Source organism: Pagrus pagrus (genome assembly GCF_965226575.1).
Source record: "Pagrus pagrus genome assembly, chromosome: 20".
Taxonomy (NCBI): Eukaryota; Metazoa; Chordata; class Actinopteri; order Spariformes; family Sparidae; genus Pagrus; species Pagrus pagrus.
In genome coordinates, this window is record NC_140207.1 from 214084 (window position 1) to 237500 (window position 23417).

The 23417-nt window shown below is 47.8% G+C and overlaps 1 protein-coding gene across 8 annotated transcripts; it reads right to left on the bottom strand.

Annotated features, from left to right (window-relative positions):
- Positions 1 to 1360: 1360 nt before the first annotated feature.
- sycp2l (synaptonemal complex protein 2-like) lies at positions 1361 to 21694 on the bottom strand. 8 transcript variants are annotated; one of them, XM_084339974.1, is made up of 25 exons: positions 21626 to 21694; positions 19956 to 20090; positions 17414 to 17530; positions 17139 to 17243; positions 16283 to 16307; positions 16054 to 16187; positions 14614 to 14702; positions 13049 to 13083; positions 12762 to 12904; positions 12592 to 12644; positions 12467 to 12512; positions 12260 to 12352; positions 11807 to 11879; positions 11562 to 11704; positions 11272 to 11395; positions 10723 to 10772; positions 9929 to 10166; positions 9559 to 9629; positions 9444 to 9486; positions 3060 to 3152; positions 2822 to 2967; positions 2679 to 2728; positions 2445 to 2544; positions 1856 to 1914; positions 1361 to 1610 (listed from the first exon to the last, which is right to left on the bottom strand). In XM_084339974.1, the coding sequence occupies exons 1-25, from the start codon at positions 21626 to 21628 to the stop codon at positions 1556 to 1558; spliced, it is 2223 nt and encodes a 740-aa protein (XP_084196100.1). In that variant the 5' UTR covers positions 21629 to 21694; the 3' UTR covers positions 1361 to 1555. The 8 variants fall into 8 exon arrangements, with proteins under 8 accessions (XP_084196100.1, XP_084196105.1, XP_084196098.1 ...); XM_084339979.1 differs by having other exon boundaries at positions 10097 to 10166; positions 19956 to 20126; positions 21626 to 21687; XM_084339972.1 differs by having other exon boundaries at positions 19956 to 20126; positions 21626 to 21687.
- Positions 21695 to 23417: the final 1723 nt, after the last annotated feature.

The following is a 23417-nucleotide window of genomic DNA, read 5'->3' on the forward strand; positions in this document are numbered from 1 at the left end:
TGACTTCTCTAAAGCATCTCATTCTTCTTCTTCTACTCCTGAAAGCAGTTTGTCAGTGTGCTGGACCCAGTAAACCCAGACTGGAACCAGCTGGTCCCAGTTCAGTGGTTGAACCGACCTGCAGCTGTTGGTGATCACTGAGCCGTCGTGTCTTCTCTCTGTCCGTCCATTAAAGTCCAAAAACAATAAAAAAAAACAGTGACAGCCGCTGCTCAACCAATCAGCATCTCAGTCCGTCCTCTGGTCCAGGTCCAGTTCAGAGGAACAGAACCAGTACTCCTGCTGGTCCTTGTATTGTTTCCTCTTGTTGAACAGTGAGGAGAGAAACACCTGAGCTGCGCTCTCTCTCTCTCTCTCTCTCTCTCTCTCCCCCCCCCTCTCATTAGTCGTCTCGTCGGGGGAGGTCTCTGTTGTTCTTCTCGAATCACTTTGCTTCCTGACAACCAGCAGCTGGATTCATCAACACTCTGCTCTGCTGGTTTCAGTCTGGTGGACCAGAACTGAGTCTGGACCAGGACTGGCTCAGAGGTCAGAGGTCACGGCACACTGACACAGTGAAAATAAATGTGACGTATATAAAGTGGAAATATGACAGATGGTCCAACACCTGATCACCTGTTCACCTCTCTGACCAATAAAAAATGTTGATTCTGTTCATGAAATAAAAACACTCTTTACATCACGGACCGACAGACCGGGTTCTTCAGGGCTGATCATCAGAACCAAACCCAATCTGTGGATTTGTTTTAACAAATCTGCAGAATACAGTCGAATGTTACTGACGAAGTAAACATTATCTCACTCTCATGCACACACACACACACACACACACACACACAGACACAGACACACACACACACACACAGTGACTCGTACCCTGTTCCGGTTTAAAACCAGCTGAAGAGCTGCTGCAGATATCTCAGACTCTGCTCTGGTTCTGTTCTGCTGCAGATATCTCAGACTCTGCTCTGGTTCTGTTTTACTGAGTACATTTACTGCAGTAGTAATCAGTCGATCCAAACTTTGAATCTGATTCCTGAGGATCTTCATGATGTGAGCATGATGGAGGAACCGAGGAGTTCTGGACTGAATGTCAGATTCTTCTCGTCCCTGAAGTTTATGTTCATGTTGGTGAGTTAAATCACTTTGATCTTCTGCTGTGAGTCTTGTGTTCACCAGTGTGGATCAATAAATCTCCACATGTCCGTTCTCTCATGTTTCTAGTGTTCATGTTAACCTTGACTGACTGATGCTGTGGACATGTGGACCGAGTCTGCGTCGGTGTCGCCTCCCTGTGGTCGTTTAAAGTTCCTGCACTCTGACAGACGCAGCAGCTGGTGGAGCTCAAACAAACAAAACTGAACCACAGACTTTGTTTTTTTCATTCTTTATTTGTTTTTTGTGCCTTCAGAGAAGAAACTGATCTTTTAACTCAGGTAGGAACAAAAATCTGTGAAATCTAAATGAAGAGTTTCATTCTTCTTCTCAATGTGATCAGAGGTTTAAACATAGATCAGCTTCTTCCTGATTGGACGAGCTCCTCTCTTCTCCACCTTCATTGGCTGGACGGATGCTCTCTCCCCAACTCTTCACGGTCCAAAGATTTCAACCTAGGGCGACAAAAATCAGGTCCAGGAGAGCTAAAATAGGTCCAGACCAGATCCAGACCAGATTCACACCAGATCCAGACCAGATCCAGACCAGATCTCAACAGTCAAATAAATTCTCACAGTGTAAACAGGTGCAGACCAGTTCTGAACCAGACTCTGGAGGGTACTACAGGTTTGGGATTGATAATATCAGGGTGAACAGGTGTAGACCAGGTTCAATCAGATCCGGTCCAGATCAGACTGACCTCTGCAGGTGTTCATCACAGAAGGAGCCGAGTCGCTGCATCTCAGACTGGAAGAAACTCTGAAAGACCAAGAGGGACACCGTCAGTCAGGACCAGGCCCGAGACGTGGACCGGGTCTGGATGAGCTAGTGGTAGTAGTACTGCAGTATCATTCAGCAGTACAGTGGTAGCAGTACTGCAGTATCAGTCAGCAGTACAGTGGTAGTAGTACAGTGGTAGCAGTACTGCAGTATCAGTCAGCAGTACAGTGGTAGCAGTACAGTGGTAGCAGTACAGCAGTATCAGTCAGCAGTACAGTGGTAGCAGTACTGCAGTATCAGTCAGCAGTACAGTGGTAGTAGTACAGTGGTAGTGGTACTGCAGTATCAGTCAGCAGTACAGTGGTAGTAGTACTGCAGTATCAGTCAGCAGTACAGTGGTAGTAGCACAGTGGTAGCAGTACAGCAGTATCAGTCAGCAGTACAGTGGTAGCAGTAATGCAGTATCAGTCAGCACTACAGTGGTAGTAGTACAGTGGTAGCAGTACTGCAGTATCAGTCAGCAGTACAGTGGTAGTAGTACAGTGGCAGTAGTACTGCAGTATCGGTACCAGGATCCGTGTGTTGATGGAGTTCAGGCTGGTGGAGGTTTCCTGCAGTCGGGTCAGCTGATCAGTGACGCTGCTCTCAAACCTCTGCAGCAAAACCAACCTACACACACACACACACACACACACACACACACACACACACACACACACACACAGGTTTTATTGCCTCACAGCGCCTCCTGCTGGTGGTAATGCTGTATGTGGTGTGCTGACGGACAGGTGAGTGGGCGGTACCTGTGCTGATGGACAGCTGTCAGCAGGGAGGAGGCGTTCCCCCAGCAGCCCTGAAAACAATCGATCACTGTTTACCTTCTGATGAAGTTATTGATCAGACAACAATCAATAATCAGTAACACTGTGACCAGGTGTGCACTAACGGTGAAGTGTTGTTCCAGTTGTGTTTTGAAGGCGTTGAATGCAGCTGTGATTCCAGATGTCAGGTCTGACTCAGGTTCCTTCCTTCTGGCACCCGACTCTGCACCGTCCTCCCGTTCTGGTGGCTCCGCCCCCTCAGGTGAGCCCTCTAAGACCAGGTGAGCGGCACATGACACAACTCAAATACTGAGGCCTGCTCCAAGTGATCAAAAATAAAAGAATCACAGCTCAACAAACTACCTGCCAATGGTGAGTTAGACCCCTCCCCCTCTTGCTCAGGCCCCGCCCTCCTCTTGTAGCCAGACACACCCTCAGTTTGGTCTGACAGGTAGCCTTCACACAGAAACAACAAGACCATCTGAGAGACAGACAGCAGATCTTATGTCTGTTACGAAAAAACTCAGAATTTTCAGTTTAATGGATTTCATCTCAAACTGACTCATTAGTTTTGTTTTGTTTTTTTTGTCTTTTGTGGCAGAAATGGGCTTCCATACTTCTGAGGAAGTGATGTTGCCACCTCAAGTCACCGTTCTGTCTTTAAGTCATCTTTGTGTTTATTATCCAGAATTATGTCATTTAGGTTAGAATTAAAATACTAAATTTAACATTATATGTAGCACTTTTAAATACAGAATTGTCCTTTAAAGTCGACACATTGATCTTATTATTTTGACTTACAACTAAACATAATCATGCATTTTTTGTCTTTTTGTGGCAAAATGGAAATCATGTTTTTAATAACTGAGGGAGGAAATAAACATAATTTTCCCTTCAAACTGTTAGAAACTGACGAGTCGACTGAGCCGGTGAAGAGTCCAACAGAACTCTGTCACTTCCTGCTTCCTGTATCCCACCTTGTCGGTGCTCCTGCTCTTTTTAGAAAAAATGTTTTAATCAAACTCAAGACCTCAAAGATTTTTTAACAACCTAATATAAGACTCTATATTTTATGTCACACCAAGTGAAAAAAAGTAGTGGATGATCTGTTCACGCAGTGATGTTTGGTGGATTCCTTCTCGGCCTACTACACCTGCTGAATCTCAAGCCTGTGTTGAGGACCTCCTAATAAGGAATCTCTTCACACCATGCCACCTAAGGCCCAAAACAATGGAGAGGAGGCTGTGTCGCTTTCACAGGTACGAGACTTACTGAATCAACAAAAGGATTGGTTTATACAACTTATACAGCAGCAGGAAAGTAATTTCAAGACGGTTGTGGATATACTGGTGAACAATGTGAACAAACGGATTGACCAACTGACCAAGGAGACACAGGAACTGAAATGCAGCCTGCAATTTTCTCAGAGGGAGATTGAAGATCTAATAAAGAACAATGAGAGGACTGAGTCAGAGAGTAAATCTGCTCGCACTGACATCAAGACTATGTGTGAGACCATGATAAAAATATCTGATAAAGCTGACTATTTGGAGGGTCAATCAAAAAGGAACAACGTTGTTGTGGACGGCATTCCAGAGACACAATATGAGAACTGGAAGGAGACTGAGGACAAAATCAGGAGTGTGATCACTGAGAAACTTCATCTGGACTGCGGTCGGATGGAGATTGAACGTGCACATAGGACTGGCAATCCATCGGGCTACTCTGGTAAGAGGCCTAGACCTGTTGTGATCAAATTCCTCAGACATAAAGATAAAATGGCTGTGCTGGCAAAAGCTAAGGAACTGAAAGGAACCAGTATCTATATGAATGGAGATTATTCTGAAGGTGTCAAGCAAAAGCGCAGGGAACTTATCCCTGCCATGAAAGCGGCCAGAGAACAAGGTGATATAGCCTACATTCGATACGACAGGCTCATTGTCCATCCCCTCCACCCAGAAGCAAGGGATGGGAGTTAGAGCCTAGTTCTTTGCTCTGCCTGTTTTAGTTTTTTCTTGTTTGTTTTTTTTGTTAAACTTCTGTTCTTCTTCTGCTTACTATGGACTGTACCAAACTGTTGACTAGTGATTGTCCCATTATGAACTTACCTAAGGGTTTAATTCTAGCACATTTAAACATCTGTAGTTTGAGGAATAAAGCACATGAACTTGAAACACTTTTTAAAAAACAACTATTCATATTATGGCTGTAACTGAAACACAGCTTGATGGTTCATTTGATGATTCTTTAATATCTATCAATGGTTTTTCTGTATTTCGTAGGGACAGAAATTGTTTTGGTGGAGGCATAGCAATTTACATACAAAATCACCTACCAGTAAAGGTGCGATCTGATTTAATGAATGAAAATATTGAAGCTCTGTGGATACAAGTGCATTTACCGCATATCAAACCAATAGTTGTTGGTTGCTGCTATAAGCCTCCGAATACCAACATGGAGTATCTGAACGATATTTGTACAATGATTGACAGAGTGACCTACGTGAACAGAGAAATGTACCTGCTTGGTGATTTCAATGTAAATTGGCTTGCAGACAACTGCTCCACGAAGAAGAGACTACTGTTAATGTCCAGTACTTGCAATTTAACTCAAATAGTGTCTGTGCCTACAAGGATGGTTGTTAGTAAGGAAGGCGTTTTATCATCTTCCTGTATTGATCACATATATACACATATCACTGACTGAGCTGATGTCATGGCTGCCACAGAACAGGCAAGGCAGGCGCGATGGCTGCCGTTTAAACATCCAAAGAGGAGTCTCCCTTCGCCTCCTTCTACTCAATCGAGCAAAGGTTGGACAGCAACTGCCATATTAATCGCATGTTTGATAATTGTTCAAACGCGGCAGGTAATTCGATCGGCTGGGACAGAGGGCTGTTTGGTTAGCCCTGTGGCAACAAGCCAACACGTACTATACTCAACGTTTTTGGTAAATGGTTATGCCAGCGCCCCGTCCCCGAAAGATGTAGGCAAGAAACAATGTGCAAACCGGGGCCTCATCCAAATAGCGTTTACGCTGCTTCTAGCTGGGGATATCGAGCTGAATCCGGGCCCTCACAACTGGCCGTCAGCTAACATGGATCCGATTGTTAGCCACGCAGTGGGCCTACAACATCAACAGCTAGCTTCACCTGTCAGTGGGGCTATCAATGGACTAACAAACTTAGCATCACAGCGAATGCATCCAGGGCTAACAATAATATCACAGCTCACGCAACCACAGGCGAAAGTATTGGTGGACTTACTTCATCTGCCACCCCCGTTTGTTTCGGCTCATCAGCACGGCGGTCTCTACATTCGCCGTCGCCAACATCCACCGGTACAACGATAAAGAGTCTCCCTTCAGGAATGGCAACGTTGGGGCTTCCCCATTGGGGACGTGTTGGAGGCTTCCAGCAGTCCAGCAGCACGCGATCGGATGTCAGACATTCCGACGCACCCAGCAGCCCCGCTCTTGGAAAGCCTTCACTGCAATGGAGAGGGTAGACCTACATCGAACTGCTCTGCCGACCGGACACACAGCAAGATCCTGACCGTCAGCAGGGCCGTGCCAATGGCTTCGTGCAGCCCAGCAGCTAGCGGTTCGGGATCTCACAATGCTGTGGTCTCCCCAGTCGATGGGCCTGCATCGGATTGTGCTGCCAGTGAGGCCGTGCCTACGACTCCCTGCGGTCCCGCTCGCGGTTCGGAGTCTTGCAACGCGGAGGCCCTTCCATCCACTATATCCCGCGCCCTTCAATGCAATATTGGACTAACTGAGACTATCCCCCGGAGTACAACATCCCATATCAGCCAGGCAGCTGGTGGCCTGACTCCGGAGATCAAGGTCAAGGACTTTAAATCAACTTTTAGCGAGAAAGGTTTGCATTTCTACATCTTAATGTTAGAAGTCTCCCACCAAAAATCGATGAAATTAGACAACTGATGATGCATTCAGAGGTTGCTGATCCTACTTGCAAAAAGCTTGAGGATCTGTGTCATTCTTTTGGTTTTGAACAGCTGGTAAAACAACCCACGAGGATAGGCAAGACTTGCGAGAGTATTATTGACTTAATTTTGGTTTCTGACAAAGCTAAAATATCTCAAAGTGGCACTATTACTTTTGGCATAAGTGATCACAACATAATATTCTTAAGAAAAATAGGCAAAAAAACTTTTTACTCCCACAAGTCTGTACTATCAAGGGCCGCGTTTCCCAGATTCGTTAAGAAGCTCTTAAGTGCTAAGATCTTCTTAGGAGCGCTCTTAAGAACGCTGTGAAAGAAGGATGCATTTCCCAGAGTCGCTCTTAGCTTAAGAAGATCTTTCACTAAGAAGGAAATGTAAGATCGAGCTGACCCACTCTCAACAGCCTTCTTAGCGACCGAATGCTCAGTGATCAAGCCGCGTCAGGGAAATTTATATCCTCCACTTTTCGAAATAATAAAACAATGCTCAATGTTGAAATGCGCTATAGCTGCGGACCACTGGCGCAAGGAACATAGGCTAATAGTAGAAGAAAAAAAACTTTTTATTGAATTACACGTTTAAGTTTTCCTCACACATCTGCATATATGAGTTTATAGTACTACACATAAAAAAACAACAAGGCGTTGCCAAAATCCGCGCGTATGAGAAACCATGGCTGCAATACAGCACATTCTCGCTGCGAACCGAAGCCAGACGGTTTACATAAATGCATACGTGCGTCAGCACTTCTCCCCACTGGACGTGCTGTCAGACCGGGCTGTCCAGGCAAAGTACCGGCTGCCCCGTGCGGAGATCCAACGGCTGATCACTCTGGTGTCTCCACACATCCAGAGAGCAACCCGCTGCAGTTTTGCCCTCAGCCCGGAGGTGCAGCTCCTGGCTGCGCTGCGTTTTTACGCAGTGGGGAGCTTCCTGGAGGTGGTGGGGGACGGCACTGGCCTCAGCAAGGCATCGGTGTCACGGAGTGTGGCAGCTGTGACACAGATTCTCCTGCGCCATGCCCGGACCCACATAAAGTTGCCCACCACACGGGACAAGGTCCGCCAGGTCCACCAAGGGTTTCACGCAGTGGCTGGGACCCCCCGGGTGATCGGGTGGTGGATGGCACCCTCATTCCAATCCACAATCCCTCCCTGGTGGATCCGTGCTGGATCGGTATAAAGCACTACGCGGCCATCAACACACCCACACACACGATGCATGCGTAGCCTAATCACCTGTGTGGGGGGACCACGGGGCGCTGTGTGTGACTTATGCGCTGATAAAGAGGTGGGTGATCGATTTGCCTGGCATCGATTGATTCAGTTTCAGCAGCACCGCGGTGGACAGCTCCCACTAAGAGCTTCTTAAGCAGCTTCTTTGGCTTGATCTTAAGGTTCTCCTAAGAAGGTAGTTAAGAACGCGTCTGGGAAACACCCGTATCTTAGCGCTCCTTCTTAGCCGAACCCTTCTTAAGAGCCTCCTTAAGTCCTTAAGAACGATCGAATCTGGGAGACGCGGCCAAGGTCATTTAAACATTATTCCCAGGAAACTGTCATGATGTTAGTTGATGAGATGGACTGGTCCCCTGTATTAAACTGTTCATGTGTTAACATAGCATGGTCATATTTTAAAGATAGATTTTTAGAAATCATTAACAAGGTGGCCCCTCTTAGGCAAACCACAGTGAAACAGTGCTCCAGCGAATGGTTTGATAAAAATATACATGACGCTATTAAAGACAGGGAAAAGTCTCTTAAAGCAACACTAGGTAGTTTGGACTCATTACTACCCCCGGCTGGTTGAGAAGTGCAATTATCTGTTACTAGAGTCGTAAATACTGCCGCTGTATGAGCATCCCTGGGGAAAATGAATACACGTGAATTTGTTGACAGAGCTGGCGAATTGCGAAATCTTCTGAAGAAACCTCAACCGAGTGCCAACAACAAGCTAGATTCAGAGATAGCAGTTGGTAGTTTGTTAGCATATAGGCTGCACAGCACATTAGCATGCTAGAATTATTCTCATACCGAGTTGGTTGTAGTGATTGCACCGACTAAGTTACTTCCAAAACACGACGCTTGGGCGTGAATGTGTTTAGTAACGTCTGAAAATATAACTACGTTTTCGGGATTTACTGAATACAATCGCAAGTTGACGCTGTGTTCGGCGTAATAACTACAACCAACTCGGTATGACAACAGTAAGTAGCATGCTAACGTTACCTCCTGATCACACTGGTCAACAATTATCTGTCGTGATTTACAGTGTCAAATGCCTTTTGCAAGTCAAGTAACACCATTCCACATAAATTTCCATTATTCACAGCAAGTATCCTACAGCCCTTTCTAATCAGATTGGTTATAATGCTGATGTTCATCACTACAGTACCAGAGCTTCAACTCAAGGTCTACTTGCATTACCACGACCCAGAACTAATTCAATGAAAAGCACCGCTGTATAAAGAGCCATTTCGTTATGGAACACTCTTCCTTTAAATATTAGGACTATTCCAAGTAAAAAAGCATTTAAGAAACATGTAAAGTCACTTTTCAGGCTTGAGAGTTACTAGTCTTTAATGTTACCATTTTGGGAACTGTTTTTCTCTTTTTTCTGTTCCTTTCTCTTTTATTGTAACTGGATCTGTGTATGTTTTGTAACTGTATCTGTGAATTGTTGTTTCATATTGAACTTTTTGAAAAGGACCCCAGGAAGACTAGCCTGCCGTTTGTGCGTCGGCTAATGGTAATCCTTAATAAACAATAAACAATAAACAGACCTGAGTCCGGAGCGGCTCGTTTCCTGTCAGGACCAACGACTTCCTGCAACAATAAACAGATTTCAGGTGAAGAACAGTTCAGGTCTCTATGTGAGAAATAAAAGAAGAACTGCACCTTTAACAAAGGAGAGCTGCTTCCTCCAGTCTGTTCCTGTGACATGTTTAGCTCCGCCCCCACAGGAGCACCTGAGAGACAGACAGGTTGAACCCAACTCCACCTGCTTTAACATTCAATCTTTCAGACGTTCAGGACATCAAATCCTGTTTTCACAGTCGACTCAGTAAATATTACACCATCCCTGTCGGTGGCGGGGTCCGCCATTCCCATTCCCACACTGATATCACTGTCACCGTTTCCTGTTCACTCTCCTATCACAGGCTGATTAGCTAAATGCTAATGCTAACATTGTTTCCTGCTGTTTAAAATTACTCAACAAGTTAGACACATAGATGCTTTTATTGTGAAGCAGCCACAGGAAACAGACCTGTATAAGACCCTGCAGACTGACTCAGGTTGATGTTGACACTGTCGTATGGAGGTCCCGGTCCTCGAGGCTCCGTCTCCATCAACACACAGTTTGAATTACTCCCGTTTGATTGGCTGCTCTGTGGAGTCGTCCGTGCAGGTGTGAACAGACAGAACAGGTCCTCACCTGAGTCGTACGATGGAGTCGAGGTTCTGATTTGATCGAACAGAAACTCTGCTGAGTGTCTCTGCTGAGCCTGTAAACAACAGAAAACAACATCAACAACCACCACCACAACAACCATCAACAACCACAACAACAACCATCAACAACCACAACAACAACCATCATCAACAACAGACAAAAACAACAACCATCAACAACCATCAACAACAACAACCATCATCAACAACAGACAAAAACAACAACCATCATCAACAACAGACAAAAACAACAACCATCAACAACCACAACAACAACCATCAACAACAACCATCATCAACAACAGACTAAAACAACCATCAACAACAGACAAAAACAACAACCATCAACAACCACAACAACAACCATCAACAACAACAACCATCATCAACAACCATCAACAACAACAACCATCATCAACAACAGACAAAAACAACAACAACCATCAACAACAGACAACAACAAACATCATCATCATCCACCATTAACAACTATCAACAGCAACAAACATCAACAACAACAACCATCATCAACAACAAACAAACAACATCAACAACAACAACAACCTGTCTATAACCTTCAACAGTTTGTCTCTTTAAAAGGGACGTTACCTTCATCACTGAAGAGTCTTCATCACTACTTGGAGACGACAGAGGAAGAACTAGACAGACAGACAGACATTATGTTGTTATGTTTTACATATTAATTGTTTTTGTTTGTTATATTTCACAAACTTTCTGAAGTAAGATTTAATGTAAAAAAAAATAACTACGTCTTTCTGCTGATGTTGTTTCTTCTCTTTGAAGCAGGAACACAAACTCTGCAGTTTAATACGTCTGAGAGCTTTCGCATGAACATACCGAGTCTTTTACTGTGAAATGTTTCACATGAACATACCAAGTCTTTTATTGTGAAATGTTTCACATGAACATACCAAGTCTTTTATTGTGAAATGTTTCACAGTTTTAGAATTGATACAAAACTAAAACTTGTTTTTTTTATTTGCTGACATCTGAAGGACAAAATGAACGATGTTATTATGGTCTGATTTAAAACATCATACTCAGGTTTAAGGAGCTGACAGCTGAGAGACAGACAGGTGACAGACAGACAGATAGGTGACAGACAGGTGACAGACAGACAGGTGAGAACACACTCACTCTTCAGCTGACTCTTGCTCTGTGGTTTCTTCCTGCTGTAGGATCTACGATTGTGTCTGCCAGCAGAGGGGGACACCTGGACTGTACCAACTGTGTGATCCAGGCAGGGGGGACTCCTCACTGTCTGATAATACAGAGGCAGACAGACAGGTGAGAGACGGGCAGGTGAGGTGAGAGACGGGCAGGTGAGGTGAGAGACAGACAGGTGAGAGATGGGCAGGCAGACAGGTGAGAGACAGGCAGGTGAGGTGAGAGACAGACAGGTGAGAGATGGGCAGACAGACAGGTACCATGAACACCCTCCCTGCAGCCTCTTCCAGCTCTCGGTGGTGTTCAGGGTCAAAGTTCAGCTTCACTGTCTGACCTCTGCTGTTGTGGTGCACGATGGGTTTGTTCAGATGGACGCTTAGGACTGTCTCTGCCCCAGTGCATCCTGGGAAAGCACACACACACACGCAGTTTGACTGATTAAAACAATATCGATCAGTGCTGGAGATAATCTGTCCAGCTGTAAAAGGTTCGGTTTGTTACCGACCGTCAGGTTTCAGCTGGACGCTGTAATGATCCACGTCCTCCCTCTGCAGGTGGACCGACACCCACAGGAAACCCTGAGACACATCAGGAGACATTCAGGGGACACGTCAGGACAGGAGAGACACATCATGACAGAGGAGACACATCAGGAGACACGTCAGGACAGAAGTAGGGACAGGAGAGACATCAGGACAGAGGAGACACATCAGGAGACATTCAGGGGACACGTCAGGACAGGAGAGACACATCAGGACAGAGGAGACACATCAGGAGACACATCAGGACAGAAGTAGGGACAGGAGAGACATCAGGACAGAAGTAGGGAGAGGAGAGACATCAGGACAGAGGAGACACATCAGGAGACACATCAGGACAGAAGTAGGGACAGGAGAGACATCAGGACAGAGGAGACACATCAGGAGACACGTCAGGACAGGAGGACACGTTTTTCTACCTGAGGATTATCGATGAAGAAGTGGACACATCGGGAGCTCAGGTTGAAATCGATCCAGAACTTCTCCAGTTTGTCGTCTTTTGGAGGAAACAGCTGCAGAAGAAGAGAACGAGCAGCGAGGTCGTGACCATGACGATGACGATGACCATGACCATGACCATGACCATGACCATGACAGCGTGCAGACGGCCGCTGTGAAGGTTTTACCTCAGTCGAGTTGAGGAAGGCTCGCAGACAGGAGAAGCTGTAGACTCTGAAGACAGAACACGGGGACATCATCAGGGTCAACGGTCCTCGGGCTCGTTTACATTCACACTTACAAGGTTCATCACCTTCTCTGGTCGCCATGGGAACCGTTAACAATGTTCAGGAAACGACGACAGTCCTGGAGACAAACAGACAGGTGATGAGACAGACAGACAGATGATGAGACAGAGACAGGTGTTGAGACAGACAGTTAGACAGACAGACAGGTGATGAGACAGACAGGTCAGTCACTCACCACCTCGAAGTCTCTCAGTGTGATGTCACAGAAGGCAGTGCTGATGTCACGACTGGAGAACCACTGATTGGCTCTGTGCTGTCGCTCCTTCCTGGTGGTCAGACGACACAGAGCCTCTGATAGGCTGGCCTGCAGCCGGTAGTCTCAAACAGAAAGACACATGGATCAACATTAGACTTCCTGTTTACTTCCCGCAAAGCATTTTGGGTAGCTGTAGTTCCAAAACTCAGATCAGATCATCGACCAATCAGAAGAGGCTATGATCACCTGTTCAGGTAAACACTCACCTCCAGCTGTCAGAATGGCTGCTGCCATCTGGGATCTGTCTCACACACAGGGAGAGAGACAGGTGGAGCAACAGGGAGAGAGAGACACAGGTGGGGCGACAGGGAGAGAGAGACACACAGGTGGGGCGACAGGTAGAGAGAGAGACACAGGTGGGGTGACAGGGAGAGAGACAGTCAGCTGAGAGAGACAGCTGCTCATCAGGTTGGAGTTCAGTAACTTGCTCAAGGACACTTGGACATGCAGCTGGGGGAGCCAGGTTCCAACCAGCAACCTTCCAATTACTAGACGACCTGAGATACAGCCATATTACAGTGTGTACTGCAGTGTGTAGATTGCAGTGTGTACTGCAGTGTGTATTGCAGTGTGTACTGCAGTGTGTAGATTGCAGTGTGTACTCCAGTGTGTAGATTGCAGAGTGTAGATTGCAGTGTGTACTGCAGTGTGTATTGCAGTGTGTAGATTGCAGTGTGTAGATTGCAGTGTGTATTGCAGTGTGTAGATTGCAGTGTGTAGATTGCAGTGTGTACTGCAGTGTGTATCGCAGTGTGTACTGCAGTGTGTACTGCAGTGTGTAGATTGCAGTGTGTACTGCAGTGTGTACTGCAGTGTGTATCGCAGCGTGTACTGCAGTGTGTAGATTGCAGTGTGTACTGCAGTGCGTATTGCAGTGTGTACTGCAGTGTATATTGCAGTGTGTATCGCAGTGTATATCGCAGTGTATATCGCAGTGTATATTGCAGTGTGTACTGCAGTGTGTATTGCAGTGTGTAGATCGCAGTGTGTAGATCGCAGTGTGTATTGCAGTGCGTAGATTGCAGTGTGTACTGTAGTGTGTATTGCAGTGTGTAGATTGCAGTGTGTACTGCAGTGTGTACTGCAGTGTGAATCGCAGTGTGTACTCCAGTGCGTACTGCAGTGTGTATCGCAGTGTGTAGATTGCAGTGTGTACTGCAGTGTGTAGATTGCAGTGTGTACTGCAGTGTGTATTTCAGTGTGTATTTCAGTGTGAATCGCAGTGTGTACTCCAGTGTGTACTGCAGTGTATATTGCAGTGTGTATCGCAGTGTATATTGCAGTGTGTACTCCAGTGTGTACTGCAGTGTGTATCGCAGTGTGTAGATTGCAGTGTGTACTGCAGTGTGTATTGCAGTGTGTAGATTGCAGTGTGTACTTCAGTGTGTATTGCAGTGTGAATCGCAGTGTGTACTCCAGTGTGTACTGCAGTGTGTATCGCAGTGTATATTGCAGTGTGTATTGCAGTGTGTACTGCAGTGGATATTGCAGTGTGTATCGCAGTGTGTAGATTGCAGTGTGTACTGTAGTGTGTATTGCAGTGTGTACTGCAGTGTGTATCGCAGTGTGTATTGCAGTGTGTGGATTGCAGTGTGTGGATTGCAGTGTGTACTGTAGTGTGTATTGCAGTGTGTACTGCAGTGTGTATCGCAGTGTGTACTGCAGTGTGTACTGCAGTGTGTATTGCAGTGTGAATCGCAGTGTGTACTGCAGTGTATATTGCAGTGTGTATCGCAGTGTATATCGCAGTGTGTACTGCAGTGTGTTTTACAATATTTGGATCTGGTTCTGGTTCTTCTGGATCAGTCTTCTCTGGTCACTGCTCAGAGAATCCAGGATGATGTTAAAGGTTCTGATGGCCTGAAACAAGAAAGCTTAGGGTTAGCATCTGATACCAGAACACATCACACACCAGTGCAGACCAGTTAGGGACCAGTACAGAGTAATACAGACCAGTAGAGACCTGTACAGACCAGTACAGAGTAATACAGACCAGTAAAGACCAGTAGAGACTTGTACAGACCAGCAAAGCGTATCAGTCCCATTGTTTGAGACTTGCTATCTTTCTTTGTTTTGGGCTGATTTTCCAAAATCCCTCTGGACTCACTGCAGGTGATTCAGATCACCTGTGCTCAGGTGGGAGACTGACTCCTGATTGAGGAGTGGAAGCAGCTTGGGGCGTTTCCCTCTCAGCCAATCACAGTGTGACAACGCCCTTTCTGTGAAGGCTTAAAAGAGGTGGTGAATTGTACCAGGTGGCCCTCACACTGATTCTGGATCTGTCCCTGACTCACTGAGAACCTCGTCCCCTTAGACCCCGTTTACACGGAGGGAAACGCATACATTTTCATGCGGTTTGGACTTTCATTTACACAAAAACTGAGGTTTCATCACGGAAAACGATCATTTCTAAAAACTCCGGCCAAAGTGGAGATTTCTGAAAACACCGTTTTTGTGTTTGTGTGTGTTCTGGGTCTTAGATTACCAGCCAGAAACTCTGGTCTGTTTTGGCCCTGTTGGGTTTTCTTGGCTGCTTCACGTCATTCTAGTGAGAAACTGTTTATTCGTGAACCCCAAAACCTTATACACCTTCAGTCTGACGTGTTATTTTACTGTGGGAGCATTTTACTGCCACAGTACAGAGTGATACAGACCAGTGGAGACCAGACCAGACCAGTAAAGACCAGTAGAGACCTGTACAGAGCAGTTAGGGACCAGTACAGAGTGATACAGACCAGTGGAGACCAGACCAGACCAGTAAAGACCAGTAGAGACCTGTACAGAGCAGTTAGGGACCAGTACAGAGTGATACAGACCAGTGGAGACCAGACCAGACCAGTAGAGACCTGTACAGAGCAGTTAGGGACCAGTACAGAGTGATACAGACCAGTGGAGACCAGATCAGACCAGTAAAGACCAGTAGAGACCTGTACAGAGCAGTTAGGGACCAGTACAGAGTGATACAGACCAGTGGAGACCAGACCAGACCAGTAAAGACCAGTAGAGACCTGTACAGAGCAGTTAGGGACCAGTACAGAGTGATACAGACCAGTGGAGACCAGACCAGACCAGTAAAGACCAGTAGAGACCTGTACAGAGCAGTTAGGGACCAGTACAGAGTGATACAGACCAGTGGAGACCAGACCAGACCAGTAAAGACCAGTAGAGACCTGTACAGAGCAGTTGGGGACCAGTACAGAGTGATACAGACCAGTGGAGACAGCAGTAAATTCATTGGGGGTTTTAGGTCGGTTTCCACAGTTACCTCCAGTCTGAGTGGAAAGTAGATTTCTGGTTCCAGCGCAAACCGAGCCAAATAAAGAAGAACCACAGACAGCTGACTGACTGAGAGACAGACAGGTAGAGAGACAGACAGGTGAGTTTAGAAGCCAACATGTGACTCAAAGTGAAAAAATTCTGACTACAAATCAGAAACAAACCTGGGAGAGAAGCTTGACCCAGCAGCTGACAGACAGACAGACAGACAGACGTGAGTTTTATAAACCAATAATAAATGTGTAGAATGAACAAAACATTTTGATCTGCCCGCCCTCCCTCCCTCCCTCCCTCCCTCCGATGCCCCCGGCCTCCCTCCCTCCCGCCCTCCCTCCAATGCCCCCGGCCGCCCTCCCTCCCTCCGATGCCCCCGGCCGCCCTCCCTCCCGCCCTCCCTCCAATGCCCCCGGCCGCCCTCCCTCCCTCCAATGCCCCCGGCCGCCCTCCCTCCCTCCGATGCCCCCGGCCGCCCTCCCTCCCGCCCTCCCTCCGATGCCCCCGGCCGCCCTCCCTCCCTCCGATGCCCCCGGCCGCCCTCCCTCCCTCCGATGCCCCCGGCCGCCCTCCCTCCCGCCCTCCCTCCAATGCCCCCGGCCGCCCTCCCTCCCTCCCTCCAATGCCCCCGGCCGCCCTCCCTCCCTCCGATGCCCCCGGCCCGCCCTCCCTCCCTCCCTCCGATGCCCCCGGCCTCCCTCCCTCCCTCCCTCCGATGCCCCCGGCCCGCCCTCCCTCCCTCCCTCCGATGCCCCCGGCCTCCCTCCCTCCCGCCCTCCCTCCAATGCCCCCGGCCGCCCTCCCTCCCTCCCTCCGATGCCCCCGGCCGCCCTCCCTCCCTCCGATGCCCCCGGCCTCCCTCCCTCCCGCCCTCCCTCCAATGCCCCCGGCCGCCCACCCTCCCTCCCTCCCTCCCTCCCTCCGATGCTCCCTCCCTCCCTCCCTCCCTCCGATGCCCCCGGCCTGCTTGGCCTAACTCCCAGCATGTTTAATGAGCACAGCTTCATTTCCCAGCATGCTCCTCACCAGGAAGTAGTCGTAGAATGCCTCAGTGACCCTCAGTAAGGGGGCGGAGATGTTCTGGAGGTCAGAGGTCATCAGGTCATGGACAGCGTCAAACCACAACAACACCTAAACAACAAACAATTATTTTATCAGATTACAGAAGAATGTAACTGATTACAAGTTATTCTAACATTACTTGCAGATTACAGCCTGCCTGATCTCATTACTGATTATTGAGAGATTACTTTAAAGATTACAGATTACTCTTCAGTTTACCCTGTACTGTAATTAATTACTTTAGCAGTCAGTCCGAGTCCGATTAGCGTCTGCAGGTCGTCTCTGTTGTCTGACAGAGTCTCTAAAGACTTCAACACAACCAGCAGTCTGCTGAGGCCATCAGGTCCACACAGCCCCTGAGACAACAAACAAACAAACAAACAAACAAACAACAGTAAACAACAACAGCAGTCTGTGAGGCCATCAGGTCCACACAGCCCCTGAGACAACAAACAAACAAACAAACAACAGTAAACAACAACAGCAGTCTGCTGAGGCCATCAGGTCCACACAGCCCCTGAGACAACAAACAAACAAACAAACAAACAACAGTAAACAACAACAGCAGTCTGTGAGGCCATCAGGTCCACACAGCCCCTGAGACAACAAACAAACAAACAACAGTAAACAACAACAACAGCAGTCTGTGAGGCCATCAGAGGGGTATTGCACAAAAGTAGAAGAAAGAAATCCAGGATAATTGATCGAGCGCGGCTTGACCTCGTCTGCTCTCATGTTAGTTTTTATCTGTTTTATCTTTCTGTCCTTCATAAAGAACAAACCTGTCTGGACATAAAAGGACCTGCAGCACGTTAAAATCAAACAAGAACATTTTGCAGGCTGGTCAGTGACTTTAAAGTAGATAACAGTGAACAGTGAGTGAACAGATCAGGTCTCTGCTGACATGTTGAGTGTCTGTATGATTGTAGCAGTTAAAAAAAGCCCACAGAACCGGCACAGGGGGCGGCCCACCGAGCCAGGATATGACCCAGCAGAGGAGCTGCTCTCCAGTTAAATAAAGGGAGGCCAGTGATGGAGGGATCCAGGGAGGGACAGTAACAGACTCTGTCCCAGCCACAGACACTGTCCGCTTCATACGAGGTACATACTGCAGTACTACTGCACATGGACACAATCAAATACATATATTATACTGTCTGACTGTCTGGGAACACGCTCGCACTGTTGGAGCCACCAGAACATGATCCGTTAGTATTGTACTGAAATCACAGGCTCGGTTTGTCCTGTGAAATCTTAATTAACTTCTCTCAGTACTTGTATGTAAATGGCCGGGAAGACACGTCTGCAGCTGCAGGATGCACTTCTGCAGATGAGGAGACTGTCGCTGGACTCCAGAAGGCTTTCTCAGGCCTGCAGTGTTATGCAGTACTGCGCATGCAGCATGACATCACAGGCCCTGTCCGGGGAAACCCTCCGGTGGTGCAGGCACTGAAACCGAGACTTCAGAAGGCCGAAGGTCATCTCGATTCGAACAGAATAAAGGAAGCTCCCACTTGCAAAAAATCTCAATGTAACACAGACCACCTCCTTCCTTCCCTCCCTCCCTCCTTCCCTCCCTCCCTCCTTCCCACCCTCCTTCCCTCCTTCCTTCCTTCCTTCCCTCCCTCCTTCCTTCCCTCCTTCCTTCCCTCCCTCCCTCCCTCCCTCCCCCCTTCCTTCCTTCCTTCCTTCCTTCCTTCCCTCCCTCCTTCCCTCCTTCCTTCCTTCCTTCCTTCCCTCCCTCCCTCCTTCCTTCCTTCCCTCCCTCCTTCCCACCCTCCTTCCTTCCTTCCCTCCCTCCTTCCTTCCCTCCCTCCCTCCCCCCTTCCCCCTTCCTTCCTTCCTTCCCTCCCCCCTTCCCCCTTCCTTCCTTCCTTCCCTCCCTCCTTCCCTCCTTCCTTCCTTCCCTCCCTCCTTCCCACCCTCCTTCCTTCCTTCCCTCCCTCCTTCCTTCCCTCCCTCCCTCCCCCCTTCCCCCTTCCTTCCTTCCTTCCCTCCCCCCTTCCCCCTTCCTTCCTTCCTTCCCTCCCTCCCTCCCTCCTTCCTTCCTTCCCTCCCTCCCTCCTTCCTTCCCTCCCTCCCTCCTTCCTTCCTTCCCTCCCTCCTTCCCACCCTCCTTCCTTCCTTCCCTCCCTCCTTCCTTCCCTCCCTCCCTCCCCCCTTCCCCCTTCCTTCCTTCCTTCCCTCCCCCCTTCCCCCTTCCTTCCTTCCTTCCCTCCCTCCCTCCCTCCTTCCTTCCTTCCCTCCCTCCCTCCTTCCTTCCCTCCCTCCCTCCTTCCTTCCTTCCCTCCCTCCTTCCCACCCTCCTTCCTTCCTTCCCTCCCTCCTTCCTTCCCTCCCTCCCTCCCCCCTTCCCCCTTCCTTCCTTCCTTCCCTCCCCCCTTCCCCCTTCCTTCCTTCCTTCCCTCCCTCCTTCCCTCCTTCCTTCCTTCCCTCCTGGTGTAAAACTATGTGAATTATTTCTGCTTCAACATGATCGACTGAGAAGGAAAGGACAGCCGCTGTCAGACAGCTCCGTCACACTCAGGGTTTCTTCAGGTGAACCAGTGAGCAGGTGAGGTCCACAGAGTCAGTTACCGCGGTAACAGACCAGAGGTTCAGTTTCCTCTCTTTCTGGAGCTGAACACTCAGTTTCTCTCATCTCAGGGTTAACAAACTCAGAGCTTTCACAATACCCGCTTTCTGGAATACCCCCCTGGTCCACACACCCCCTGAGACAACAAACAAACAAACAAACAAACAAACAAACAACAGTGAACTAAATGGTCTTCTTCCTGTTACCTTTGTCACCAGGTGGAGTCTGGCGAGTGTGATGCTGGACAGTCCTTCATGACGGAGGACATTAACCAGATCAGACGAGTCCCCCCGGAGCAGACAGTCCTCCACCCTCACCTCCATCTGACACACACAAACACACTGAAGACAAGATGGCTGCTGTTCTTTAATCTTTGCCTTTAGATACACAACAGGTCACACACACACACACACACTGGTTTAGTGTTATTAATTTACTTAATAATAATGATAATAATAATAATAATAATAATGATGGAGCATTATTATTATTATTATTATTATTATTATTATTATTATCATAAACACATTGTATTTACTAATCCGTTTACCATTTCTGTTGTGGAGTCTGTAAGCAAAAGATGTTCACACGGCTGTACTTGTGCCTCCCTTCCTTCCCTCCCTCCTTTCTTCCTTCCCTCCCTCCCTCCTTCCTTCCTTCCCTCCCTCCCTCCTTCCCTCCTTCCTTCCCTCCCTCCCTCCCTCCTTCCTTCCTTCCCTCCCTCCCTCCTTCCTTCCCTCCTTCCTTCCCTCCCTCCCTCCCTCCTTCCTTCCTTCCCTCCCTCCTATCTTCCCTCCCTCCCTCCTTCCCTCCCTCCTTCCTTCCTTCCCTCCCTCCCTCCTTCCCTCCCTCCCTCCCTCCTTCCCTTCCTCCTTCCTTCCCTCCTTCCTTCCCTCCCTCCCTCCTTCCCTCCTTCCTTCCCTTCCTTCCCTCCCTCCTTCCCTCCTTCCCTCCCTCCTTCCCTCCCTCCTTCCTTCCTTCCCTCCCTCCCTCCTTCCCTCCCTCCTTCCTTCCTTCCCTCCCTCCCTCCTTCCCTCCCTCCTTCCCTCCTTCCCTTCCTCCTTCCTTCCCTCCTTCCTTCCCTCCCTCCCTCCTTCCCTCCTTCCTTCCCTTCCTTCCCTCCCTCCTTCCTTCCTTCCCACCCTCCTTCCTTCCTTCCCACCCTCCTTCCTTCCTTCCCTCCCTCCTTCCTTCCTTCCTTCCTTCCTTCCCACCCTCCTTCCTTCCTTCCTTCCTTCCTTCCTTCCTTCCCTCCTTCCCTCCCTCCCTCCTTCCTTCCTTCCCTCCTTCCTTCCTTCCTTCCCTCCCTCCTTCCTTCCTTCCTTCCCTCCCTCCTTCCTTCCTTCCCTCCCTCCTTCCTTCCTTCCCACCCTCCTTCCTTCCTTCCTTCCTTCCCTCCTTCCTTCCTTCCTTCCCACCCTCCTTCCTTCCCTCCTTCCTTCCTTCCTTCCTTCCCACCCTCCTTCCTTCCTTCCTTCCTTCCCACCCTCCTTCCTTCCCTCCCTCCTTCCTTCCTTCCTTCCTTCCTTCCCTCCCTCCTTCCCTCCCTCCTTCCTTCCTTCCTCCCTCCCTCCCTCCTGTCAGACTTAATTTGTCTAGACAGCACGAGGTGTTTTATTTGTGAGTCACTTCCTGCAGACTGCCAGCAGGTGGCGCTGCAGGCTGCAGCTGCTTTTGATCTGATTGTGTAGCTCAAACATTCAGACTGCAGCTCAGATCAAAGTCAAACGGATCGATCAACCAACCAATCAATCGATCGATCACTGAGCCCGTCTCATCCACCGACCTCTGCTCTAACAGCTGACTCTGAGTCAATCAAACAGGAAATCGATCAGTTCAGGTTTCAGTAAGACCAATAATCGATACGTTCACTTACCATCGTGTCTCTTCTCTCAGCGTGTCAGGAGCGCGCACAGCCGCGTGCACAGCTGCCACTAATTATCTCATCAGAGCGCCTGGGGTCCGCGCATGCGCACAGAAAGAAAATAGTCCCTGCAGCTGCTGCCTCGGTTCAACCTGATGACGGCGGAGGGACATTAACCTGATCAGCTTCAATTGATCTGAAGACACACGGAAGCATTGATTTACACCAGCTGATGTCTTTTAATGTGAAACATTTACATTTATAATCTATATCTCAGTCTTCACATATTTAATGAGCTCAGCAGCTGTGGACAAATTAATAGAAACAGTCAAATATTCATATTTATTAATCTGTATTAGTTTATTTTAACTGAATCATAAATATTTCAGCTTTATTGTCTCTGAACAACATTAAGGAAGCTGAAGTCTCCTTCAAATTAAAGGTCGATGTTTGGAAGTCTCCTTCAAATTAAAGGTCGATGTTTGGATTAAAGACACTGATGAGTCAACAGAATAAAAGTGTTTAAAGTGATTAAATGTTTTATAAATCTGTGACGTCAGTAGATATATTGATTATGTGATCAGTGATGATCAGCTGGTTCACACATATACAAATATATATCAGTAGATATGAGCCAGACCTCATGACAACTCCTGATTATTGATTATCTTCACATCACTCTTCATTACGTCATTATTACTGAAGACAGGCAGATGAGCAGGCAGACAGGTTAGCAGAGAGACAGGTGAGCAGAGAGACAGGTGAGCAGGCAGACAGGTGAGCAGGCAGACAGGTGAGCAGAGAGACAGGTGAGCAGGCAGACATGTGAGCAGGCAGACAGGTGAGCAGAGAGACAGTTGAGCAGGCAGACAGGTGAGCAGAGAGACAGGTGAGCAGGCAGACAGGTGAGCAGGCAGACAGGTGAGCAGAGAGACAGGTGAGCAGGCAGACAGGTGAGCAGAGAGACAGGTGAGCAGGCAGACAGGTGAGCAGAGAGACAGGTGAGCAGGTCGTCAGGTAGAAGCTGACGTCCTCTCGTCCTCTAATTGATGACTAATGAGTTTGTTTGTTTTAGGAGAAACACTGAAGTGTTTACACAACACACACACACACACACACAGTGTCAGTGTGTGTGTGTGTGTGTGTGTGTGTGTGTGTGTGTGTGTGTGTGTGTGTGTTTCTGAATCAGCAGCTTTAAAAGCTGAACACACACCTGTGATTCAGACCAAACTCTGTTCATTTTTCTGACTATTTAAAGAAAAAAACGATTCCAGAAATATAACAACACAGTATTATATATTATAAGATTATAATATAAATGATATTATAAGATTATAATATAAATGATATTATAAGATTATAATATAAATGATATTATGGGAGAGATTTAAAGGCTGATGTTTGGTTTGTGGTTTATAAAGACAAAATGTTTATTATTGTTATTCTGTTCTGTTGTAATCTGAACAAACTGGGCAACACACACACACACACACACACACACATAATAACATCTAATAATATTAATAAACAGAAGATGATTTTTAATCAAAGTTTTGTTTTATGAAGTGACGTCATCGGGAGACGCTGACCTCACAGACAGATCGATGATCGTATCAATAATCATATTTAGTGGTAAATAAGAACCTGTTTTGACCCCGCCCCCTCCCCTGTGAGCTCGCGCCTGTCTCACCTGTCCCTCACTTCTACCTGAGCCTCACCGGAGCTGCACGCGCTGTCAGGAGGAGCCGCGCGGACTTTTATCGTTTTAGTTTTCATTTTTTAAACTTGACAAAATAAAGTTTTG

Coding starts and splice junctions, on each gene's coding strand:
- sycp2l (XM_084339972.1), bottom strand. Junction 17,531..19,955: donor GACTCCACCTGGTGACAAAG/GTAACAGGAAGA, acceptor TTGTTGTCTCAG/GGGCTGTGTGGACCTGATGG. Junction 11,880..12,259: donor TCTTCATCGATAATCCTCAG/GTAGAAAAACGT, acceptor GATGTGTCTCAG/GGTTTCCTGTGGGTGTCGGT.